The sequence below is a fragment of the Bactrocera latifrons genome, unplaced genomic scaffold (assembly GCF_001853355.1).
Source record: "Bactrocera latifrons isolate USDA-ARS-PBARC rearing strain unplaced genomic scaffold, ASM185335v1 scaffold_98, whole genome shotgun sequence".
NCBI lineage: Eukaryota > Metazoa > Arthropoda > Insecta > Diptera > Tephritidae > Bactrocera > Bactrocera latifrons.
In genome coordinates, this window is record NW_017537689.1 from 724082 (window position 1) to 736112 (window position 12031).

The 12031-nt window shown below is 31.5% G+C and overlaps 1 protein-coding gene across 2 annotated transcripts in view; it reads right to left on the minus strand.

Annotated features, from left to right (window-relative positions):
* LOC108977950 (low-density lipoprotein receptor-related protein 2) overlaps positions 1 to 12031 on the minus strand; it is a 406886-nt gene that overhangs the window by 317309 nt on the left and 77546 nt on the right. For both annotated transcript variants that reach the window (XM_018947946.1, XM_018947945.1), the window contains exon 2: positions 10715 to 11495. In XM_018947946.1, the coding sequence (XP_018803491.1) occupies positions 10715 to 11030 (316 nt within the window). In that variant the 5' untranslated portion in view covers positions 11031 to 11495. The remainder of the gene's footprint in view (positions 1 to 10714; positions 11496 to 12031) is intronic.

The following is a 12031-nucleotide window of genomic DNA, read 5'->3' on the forward strand; positions in this document are numbered from 1 at the left end:
TAACCAGCTCAACCTAAACCAGAATTAATTTCGATAAAACATTAAACAAACTTCAGGAGGATTTTTTCCCTTTCCAATTTTATATGATTAAGCTAAGAATTTAAAAAAAAGGAGATCAGAACTTTTCAGAACAAGTGACCTTTTTGCAAAAAAGTTTAGGGAAATAAATGTAAAAGAGATCTAAACCTTAAATTATTCTCAGCAAACGAGTGTATATAGGACATAAAATTATTTGAGATTTCAAGCCAGTAAGATCAGTTCTTCGAAGTAGAAGAGACCGTATGCCCTTTTATAGCGGATACTGATTTTTTTCACGCTCAGTTTTTAACTATCTCCACCGGAACTCAAATTGGCCTCGATACTCGATACCAAAAAAAAAAAATTTAAATGCATTCATCTTCAACTTTTTAGTTATCCAGTCTTGCCGAAGAAGAAAATACTTGAAGTTCTTGCTTAAAGGTAACAAGGGTTTGGCAACACAATTGGCAATTGGAATCAGAAAATATTTGTTTTTTCAGAGGCTGCTGTAAGCAAGGTTTGCTAAGAAGCAACTGAGTATCACAATAGATGCCGGGGAAGAAAATATGAAAAAACAAAGAACATATTTAATATAGTATATTCAGTAAGAAGACTACAATATTCCATTTTTTATGTGATATGCTATTCCTCGGCATGTCTTTGCGACTAAACATTGACTTTTTATCATTCATATTTATATATATGTAAGTATCAAATCAGTTAGTTCCCTAAATATCAGAAATTCAAATTGTCTATCTAATTTTCGTGACAGAAGCAGTAAGCTCGCTTAGCTTCCGCGCTGTTCTATGGCAGCTCTTGATACACAATTCATGCAATGTAACTCAAGTACTCACAAGTAGCTATTTATAGTCTCATTCTTCACTTAAATTGATTTAAATTATCAGAGCTTAAATCTTGAAGAGTAGAATGCTACCACATAACTGTTGTAATGGTTGCTAAATCCCAAGGAGGAACAAATTTTTGTATAATGAATGAAAATATATTTTATAAAAGCAGACATATTGTATATGTAACTAGTAGTCGGATCCAAAAATTGTCGCAAAAAAAAAAGCTTACGAATACAAAAATTCAAATAGTAAGATTTACAAACTCTTGTCTTTTTAATAAATAGTTGAATTACCCAACAAGAAATCGCTGCAATACTGATTAAATTCGGCTATTTCTCTCTATAAAAGAGTTCGTACTCAATATGATTACGGTATATAATGCCATATCATGGGTATTAAACATTAATATAATCCAAAAATCCCAAAACCACATATTTTATCCTTTATAAAAATCTTTAACACATTTCGAAACCCTTAACGTATTTCCTACTGACACTACTTTCACTATCAGGAACACACTACCACACCGAAAATAGTCACTAAAATATATTACATTTTAAATAAACCTGCGACAGTCTCGGAGAGCTTCAATGTCATCGTACGAACTATCCACACAGTCAGCAGCTTTCGGTAACTAAGTGCACGCATTTTCTTTCACCCGACTCACAGACTGACAGGCGGAAAGACAAGCAGACAGACAGCCAGTGAAAGAGGCGATCTCGCAAGGAAATTGACGATGGTACCACTTAATGACTAAATCTCACTGACTGACTGTCATTTTTTCACAACGCTACACATACTTATATCTACATATGTGTGTGTGTGGATGTTGATTTTTCTGCTAGCATCCACTTGAATGAATGCTGTCGCTGCTGCTGCTGCTCAGCGCAGACAACAATGTAGACGCAGCAGCTTTCGACGACTAACGATCCAAAATTGCGCTTATTAAGACTTCCTGATGCCTAACTATAGCCGTCATCATTATAAGCAATAAACACATTGTACAGCAACAACAACAACAGCCCGAGTACTGCTATATTACTGCTGCTGCTGTCATTAAGTGAAAAGTAACATCAGCACTAATGATTGTAACGTTTCGCCGCAGTTGTATGTATGAGTGTGTATGTGTTATATAAATGAGAGATCGTGTAGGAAAATTATTGAGGATTTTTTTTTTTTATTTAAAGTGTTATTTTGGGAAATTTTAATAGCTATAGCGAAAACGGATTGGAAAATGTGTCAAATATGTAAAACAAGGACTTTTTAGACCAAACCATAAAGCAACATTTTTGGATATTAAAACGAAGAAAATCTTAAAAAAAATTTTAACAATATAAAAAAAAATCATTTGCCCAATATATTAAAAAAAATGGAGTCTAAAGTATAAAAAACCACAAAATTTTGAGTAGTCGAAAAAGTTTTTTCGTATCTTGTCAATGAATGTCGTTGCAGTCGTATATCTCCAGTGCTACCAATCACATTGTGTCATACCATATATAGTTGGAAAAGTGGGATTTTAGACTTCATTTAACCAAAACCAAATTAAATTCTGAAAAGTTAAAAAAATGTTGCAGCTATTAAAAAATATGTGAAAATAATGAAGGAATTCGCTATATTTTCAAATTTTTGTATAAAAATGGGAAGAATGCCACACAACCCACCAATGAAGTTTGTGAAGTTTACGGAGACGATGGTGTTTCAGTTCATGTAGCACAACAATGGTTCGCTCGCTTCCGTTCGGGAATTTCGAAATTTCGATTTACACTGATGGAATAATGTCTCTAGCGGAAAAATAGCAGAAAGTGGTCGTCCAAAATGGTACATACGAGTACATATTTATTTATTTATTTATTATTATAGAAAAACAAAATAAGTTGAACTGTGATTAGAAACACGAAAACGCTTTTTCGACTACCCAATATTACTTTACTATAGTCTTAATCTATATTTTTTTCAAAAAAGAAGATTTACTTACTTAATTTTCTAGTAACCTCATTTAAGCTGTACAAAAGCAAGAACAATGCTATATGTCCGAAAATTATATGAAATAGTATTTTACTAGTTCCATTGCGTTTACTTCATAACTTGGAAAACCTGACTTAAAGGTTCTCGAACTCTTTGAACTGGCGACAAATGTAGATCCCAAAAGGCTGGTTAGATTTCAATGAAACTTGTATAGTTCTTTGAAAAAAAAAGAACAACTAGAGCCCTGATAAAAGATTTTTTTTTTAATTTTGAGTTTTTAAGAATAACTGTTGCTTTTTCCAGAGAATCTAGAAGAAAGTCCTTTGAGGCTTATTAATTAAAAAAAGCTTCGATCAAAGCTTATCTATTAATAAGACTAATTTTTTTAACGTTTGCTTTCAGATGAATGTGAAAGGCCTATTGATTGTCCCTGCAAGGAGATTCGGTTGGAACTAAACAAACAGCAAAAAGTGTTACAATTTTAGATCTCCCAAAAGTTTTCAAAACATACAATTCCTACTGGCCACCTATACACAACCTTTTTATGTGCGTACTTTGATTGTATTGAAGTCATTATGGCTTCCATTAGATTCTCGCTGTCTCGCTGTGGTGACCGATTATTTTACTGGCTTCTTCCACACTTTGTTTGCATCATCTTCATGAGATTTAGTTTTATTAACACAATTTTTACTAACAATGATTTTCCCTTTTTATGGTTTTTAGTTAAACATTCCCTTTTACTGCTTTGTTGTTTGTAAAAAAAAAACATTAAATGGTGATTATTAGGATTATTCGTTTTATTATGTTGTTGTCATCAGCAGATTATTTCATTATTTATTGTGTTTATTAGAGATGAGCAAGCATATACTGTGTTGATTATTTTGATTTACTATTTTTGGTATTATTAAGGTTTGGTATAAAAATTGTATATTAGATGGCAAATGGTGTGGAATACAGTTGTACACTTCTAAGTATTCGCAAACGTTTCACGAAACTCATGTCAGCTCTTTCAACCGTAGTAATTGTTTATACTCGTAGGTCCCAATTAAACGTGCTAGGAATCTCTTGCTAGAAATTTGGAGCTTACGAGAGCATTTAAGAAGCCTTAAACTTTAGATCATCACAGAACCGTTGGCCTATGTAAATAACCAATATTTTTCAGTATCGAAAGATTAATAATGAAGTTAATTGTTTGTTGAGAAAAAAATTATAAGCAAACAAAAAAAAATATTAAGTTACTCTGAATTGGTTCCATGAACTTGAAGAAGATATAATTGAAAACTTTTATTTAAGAAATATGCCGAGATCTTTGGAAAATTCTTGTATCTTAATAGCAATCTAGAGATGTTTGGTATATTTTTATTATCTAAATGGCAGCTCTGTTCTACAAAATTGCAGAATACTTTGAAGTTTTAGAAATTGTTTACTTTCAGAGAACATATTTATATGGCCACATCCCTGAGATTTTATGTAAACTTTCCGATTACGAAGTACTGAAAATAAGTTTTCCACAAATTTTAATGTAAATAATGGAAAGGAAGGAAAATATTACTCTGATTTTATTTGTTCTTTTTTTTAAGGAGATCGTAAACCCGCGTAACTACTAGATCTAATAGAACTAGAGAAGAACCATGATCACTCCATCCCCTACATAATTTTTTATATATAATCAGCTAAAGTTAAATTTAAATTCGTGAACAAAAATCAAGATGTAAGAAATAACAACCAGCACACTGTGCACATATTAACAAATAACAGTATAAAAACCAAAACGAATATAAAAATTGAAACATATGTATGTTATACCAGCCCATTTGTACCCCTAAAAAACCTACAAAAAATGGCAACGTATACAATTTCAGCAAAAAAAGGCTTTAGTACTCCCATTAAATCAATATGTCAGTGAAGTAATGCTTAACGTCAAACGGAATGACAATCAATCTCCAGCACACGATTGCTGTCACATATTTTTATTTGACACTGTCAGCGCTTAAGTGACACATATTATTCAGATACAAATTGTACAAATGTATTTTATAACTTTTTTATGCGCTGAACATATTACATTATATATATTAAGTATTGCTCCTAGACGAAAACGTAGGAGACTCTAAAACATATTTATAGTATATGAAGGAGCGGCGAGGCGAACTGTGTCGATTTAGATGAGTTTTTCCGTCTATTCGATTTAAAAATTTGCAAATGTCTCTTTTGTCACAAGAAGATGCACATTTGGCGCCACCGCCGATATTGGATTACTATAACATATACTGCCATACAAAGTGATCGATCCAACTTGAGTTCTTGTATGGAAACTTTTTAATTTTAAAAGATAGCTTCCCGAATTCTGGCACAGATTAATATCTAAAGCATTGCTACAATATCTAAAGAAATTGTTCAAATCGGACAATTGTAACATATAGCTGCCTTAGAAACTGACCGATCCAATTCAAATCTTTGTTTGGAAAATTTTTCAATCTTAAGAAGTTTCGTCGCGAAATTAGGCATACATAATTATCCAAAGAAGTGCTATAATAGCTGATGAAATTCTTTATATCGGATGACTATAACATAAAGCTTGCATACAAACTGACCGATCCAACTCTAGTTCTTGTATGGAAAACTTTTTTATTTGATAATGTGTCGTCACAAAATTTTACACCACTTATTATCTGGAACATCGCCACAATTTGTGAAGAAATTATTTGGATCGGACCACTATAGCCTATAGCTGCCATACAAACTGGCCGAACATACTCTAGTTCTTGTATGGAAAACTTTTTAGTCTTATAAGGTTTCTTCACGAAATTTGACACTCATAATTATCCAAACCATTGGTACAATATTTGAAGAATTTGTTCAGATCGGAACACAATAAAATATAGCTTCCATACAAACTGACCGATCCAACTCAGGTCCTTTTATGGAAAACTCTTTTATTTGACAAGGTATCCTCACATTAGATCAAGAAGTGGTAAGCCGACCTATATATGTACATAAATATGTATGTACATACTAACTTTGAGTTGTCTGTATCGAGTATTCGATTACAACTGACTTGGAAAACAGTCAGTGTAGCGAAGCATTCACAAATAAATGAGCAAAGTAATGCCAATCACAACTAATGAACTTTGATTTCTATAAATATATGTAGCTTGCGAAAGTGAGTATATATATACTTATTTACATTCTAAACACACAACGTATACACCTGCAGTCTTATTGGACTGCGCAAATTAGTATACATTATAAATATATATAACTAAATGCAATACCGCATCGTTGGCATCAAAATTGCAGCACACTCTGGTTAAGTATGAGACGTCAAAGCAGGAAGTGCATAAGTATGCAACAAGCTTTAGGCTGCACCCAGAAGCGAATTCAGACACTCACAAGGCAAACTCTTCAAGTGGCACAAACACACACACACAGCAATATATTTACACTTCCAATTTACACCTCATAAAATAGCAACAACACAAAGCGGGTGTTAACTACACAACCTTTTCTACAACACACAACAACTTTCAGGCGGACACAAGGTTGACTTGAATGCCTGCATTGCGTGGGAGGCGAACATTGATGAGGAAATCGAAAGCTGTGCGATGTGCAGGCGAAGCGCACACGCTCCATTTCGCACGAAATGTTCAAATATTCAAATTTAATGAACACACAAGTGAAAGTTACGCATGCAGTTGTGTGTGTGAGGCTGTCTAACGGTTCCAGCACTTGCGTGCACCCAAACACGCCCGCTTGAGTGGATGACACTGCAACGAAGCGCTGCTATGTGACAATTTTCGTAATAATATCAGCAACAACAATAACAAACAAGTGGAAGGAAAGTTTTAGTGACTGATGCTTCGGGAGCGACAGCACACAATTGGAGGAGCATTAAAACTAACGCAATGAGAGTGACATGAAAACACCTCGGTGCATATTTGTTGAGTGTGAGGACGAGCATAAATTTATAAACAATGACAGAGACTCAAGCATCAGCGTCTAAAGCCAGTGTGTGTGCGTTATATTAGGTCTGTAGTTATGTTGGTAGTAACCCAGTGAGACCTACTACTATTAGAATGCTGTAGGATTTGTGATATGATATGTAAAATAATTATTAATTTTATCCAGTAATTTATTTATCTTATCGATACATGATACATTTGCATCGATATTTGGGAGAGATTATCGATATTTATTGTTTATTACTATTGTATGTAATAAATTTTACCGACTAATTTATTTAAAATACCGATAAAACACAAAAAATATCGATATTTACGATAAATTATCGATACTCATTTTAATTGCTATTGTACTAAAAATAAATTATTGAATTTATTGTCTCGACTCATTTACCGAATTTATCGATAGCAAACGACATATTTTGTTGATATTTCATTCATCGATATTTTTATTAAAACCAAGAACTTAAAATTCTTTTATATAATTTAATGTTTTCCATGAGCTTGAATATGTTAACTAAATTCCAGGTTATTGGTAAAATCTATAATATGTTCACAAGCTACAAACGAAACATGCAATTAACATATTTTATTTATTAACCTATATATTATTTTTTCAACTTTTTTGATGATAAACTTGTACGTTTTGCAACAGCAAAATTTTTATTTTTTATTGATATTTTTTTATAAAAATGTTTATCTATAATATTAACGTCAATTTTTCTCGAAAAATATTGATCAAAATGAATAGTTTTTAAAATCGGTGAAAAAATTTCCTCCTCACGTTATCGATAACATTTATAAAAATGTATGCCAAACCCATTCAATGAAATTAAACGCAATATTAAAACAAGCAAAAAGTACAATTTTTATGTGATATTTATAAGTTATCGATAACATTTATCAACATTTATACGTTATCGATAACAATTATAAAAATGTTTACCAAAAAATATTTATGAAAACAATAACACCAAATGTGTAAGTACTGTTTTAAAACTCAAAAGAGTTCTCTCTGCTCCAGCTATAAATTTGGACTTGAAATAAGTGCTAATACACAAAACCGACCGAATAAACGACCTTCAAAACTTATTCTAAGCAACATAAAAAGATTTTTTCTTGAAATTTCTATACTTGAAATTTCTATACACAAAACCGACCGAATAAACGACCTTCAAAACTTATTCTAAGCAACATAAAAAGATTTTTTCTTGAAATTTCTATACTGAAGTATTCACAACTTGATATCGAAAGATGTCAATCCATTAATGCGTATATCGATAATTTCATATTATTTAATTAAAATGAAATCCTTAACTGCATAAATTATATTCGAAGGGAAACTAAAAACCGAATAATATCGATAACAACATATCGATAAATATTATATCGATTAATTAAATTTTTTATAACAAATTGACAATATATGGTTTAAAAAATTATTTGTTATTTGAGAATTGGAATCGAGTAATTTCGATAACAAGATATCGATAAACATTATATCGATTTAAATTTTCATATTAAATTAATAATATATGTATGGACTACAAAAACAATTTTTTTTTGTTTTTTTGGTAAATAGTAATTGAGTAATATCGATAAAATTAAACCATCGTAATGAACCTTCCATAACACATCAACAACCCATCAGCAAATTTGACACTTTGCTTCATCTACATCAGTTTTCATTTAAGTTCAACTGGGTACATTCATGCGTTGAGATAAGTAGATATAGGTATATATGTACATACTTATTTACGTATCTATATACTTTGTGCTATATTTAAGTCTAGTGTGGCTTCAAGTGTCATGACGCATGGTGTGCAAAAAACAATACGACAATTTCATTCACACACACACGAAAACATTTTTTACACAGAAATGCTCATACCAACATACATATATAAAACGTTATACATAATGCATGCCCCTGCAAGCATGCTTGGTGCGTGTAAGTACCTGCTGCAGTTCACAAATGTATTCGCACGTGATTGTTGGTAGGTGACTAACGGCATTGCATTGCGACTCACGTGTTGCTGCTGCTGCACATATGTGCATATAGACGCAAGTCCCTTATAGAGTGGCAGCATTGCGAAATTCAGCGAAAACATATGGTATAAAAAGCACAGATTTGTAACTTGAACTAGAAAAAGTTCCAATAACTGGGCAGAGATTTCGCATTAAAAGCAATTGGAGCAGAAGTCATGATTATTTGCAGAGAAATAACAATAACGGAAAAGTTTTGATATTATTTGTATGCGTTTAACTGTGTAGCAGTGTTGGAAAACGAGCTTGTTTGAAGTATGTAAATAAAAGAAGAACAAAAAGTAATAAAATGATATTGATGACCTTAGAAATAGCGGCTAAGGGTGAACTTTGCAGTTAAGGTGTTCGCGTGGAAGTAATTGAGGTATATGAAATTTTTAAGAGCAATGCATTTGCAAAAATATTGGACTGGATGCGTGCTTCATTAGAGGTTAGTAAAAACTAAAGGATTCCCAAAATCTTGACGGTATTTTTTAAAGACAAAAATGTTACTATTTTTGGGTATTTAAACTAACTGAAAGTCATAAATCATGATTTTACCAAAAATAAATAATTTTACTTAAAAACTTGGACTCTTTTATCTAATTTCGAGGTGTGGAAAAAATTTTAGGTAATATGATATGGAAATATGTAAAAGTATTGTTGTATACAAAATTTTTAAAATATTTGACTGCTAAAAACATCAGAAAATGTATTTAGTTTTATATTATAATAAAACATTTTTGGACTAAAAATTAAAGAGCTTACTAAAAAAATGGTGTAACCAAAAATGTTTTCTTTAACTTCTTACATATTATAGGGTACAAAACATGAGGAATCTCTATATTTTTCAATTTTCTTAATTCATAAATTTCAAAACACAGTATTTTATATCAATAATAGATTCGCCTCGAAATTATTTAAAAAAATATATGAAAAAATAAATTTGGGAACCCCTGCAATTACATATGAGCAACAAAAAAGGCATATTCGGCATAAAACTACAATTTAAAATAAAAAAAAGGTTTTTTGTTAACTTTTTCTTAAACAGCATTGCCAAATATAAAAAATTTCTAAGGAAATATATAAATATACATATATTTGGTATAAATTTTAATAAATTTTCATTCAACCACACTTCTATTATTTCGTTATACCGTTGTCGAAAATCCATCATCTTCCTACTTGGCCGCTGCGGGAACCTCAATTTGTTTGTATTTATGCAACAGTAACTGTGTGTGTGTGTGTCATATACATCTGCATAATATATGTATATTAAGTTTGGCATACAAGCTTGTTTCAGTAAGCCAGTTAAACACACTTAGATGGTTGACAGTACAAATTGTCTCAGTTGCCAGATTTGACAATATTTCATTGTTGACAATTAAAAATTTATGTGGCATGTGTGGCACAGATGCAAACCCAATGTGAAGACGCATGAATGAGACCAATTTAATCGTTTATGAGTAAATAGAGACCCAAAATGCTTTAATTTAATTAAGTTTTTTTTTGATATTGTAATATTTTTATAAGAAATTTTATATTAAACATTTCATATTAATCAGAAGCGCCGTGAACCAAACAATTACATATAAAATTAATTTAAATGAAAATAAAATGATTTTGTTTCCCTAAAGTGCAAAGAAGGTTTAAACAAAAGTGTGTATCTTTTCGGACCAGACTGAAACTAGTCCAAATAATTCAAAATTTCAACTGTTACTCAAAAAAAAACAAAAAAAATTTTTACTTTTAAATAAAACAGCTGACCCGTGTTCTGTTGGACCATTCCGACACTAGTTCACGTAATTCAACATTTTAACCGTTACACATAAAAACATTTCTAGTTTACGCGCTTTCATAATGAGCTTTCAATTATTCATTTGCTTTCCCACTTACCTTCTGGCAATGGTAGCACTCGCATATTTTCCCGTTGTTGGGCAGCCATTGTTGTTGTCAGCAGACAACCGAAATTATTCAAGGCGACAATGGCGACGAAGCACACCAAAACACTCAGTTGACGGCAATGATTGCCGAATGTTTTCGTTGCAAGTGTTGCAGTTGTTGTTGTTGAGGTGGCTGTCGCCGCATTTGCCGCCGCTGTGTTGTTCTTGCTGCTCCTTCGACGTCCCGCCATCATTGTAGCTCCGTTGTTGTTGTTGGTTTCGTTGGCGTCACTAATTTGCCGGCATCGTTTGCCCGCGGGCGGATGCATTTTGGCGGCGTACGAAACGTCCGCGAAGTGATTTGCGCACGCGCCCGAGAACGCTACGCAATTTTTGCGAATTTCAAGCGCACACACGTTTCGACTGCGATCGGGGATTAGCAAGCACACGCGTTCCAAAAATTTAAGGAAAAAATAATATATTGATATGGCGATATTATTTCGACAAAAGCGACACTGAGCGAATTTTATTTTTCTTTATATTTATTATAAATATTTAACACGCGACAAAAACGATAGAACACGAACACGCACTCACAGAACCGACGCGTAGCCGACCGTTTCGATCGTAGATTTTTGATATAAATGCCTTTTTTCTTGTTGGTGGGCGGTAGATTTTGATTTTAAAAATGCATTTGTGCACTTCTTGGGTTTCAAATAATTTTTTTTTAGAAAATATTATATATTTTTTCGTGTTTGCACTTATTAAAACTTATTTGCTAAAATTGCACTGCACTGAAAGAAATGAAAGGGATATTTATTACCATTAATAATTATGAAAATTTTAAGGATATTTTTTTTTTTTTTGATAAAAAATATTATTTAATTATTGAAATTAAGCTCTAAAAGTGGAATTATTTTGCATAATTGAATTCTATGATTTTTTTCTGCTAAATATTTCGAATGGTGTTTGTGCTGATAAATTGTTTGCTTGTTTGCTTTTGTTGGCATTTTAAACAGATTTTGAGTTAAGTTGTCAATATTCGGCATTTTTTGTGGCATTGTTGAGAAAAAATCTGAAAAGAGAAAAAACGGATAAAAATTTATTTAAATTGTTAGTATTTAATTATAAAAGTTGTTAACTAGTACTTAAAGTATTACTTACAAATAAAATTAATTTTAAAATATAATAAAAAAATAATGAATTCAATTAAAATAATAATAATTAAAATTAAAAAAAAATTTTAAGTAAAATTAAAAAAAGTTGTTTATTTTTAAATTCCAAAAATCTTTAAACTATGTAGAATGTTTAAAATGTAGCATATTAAAGA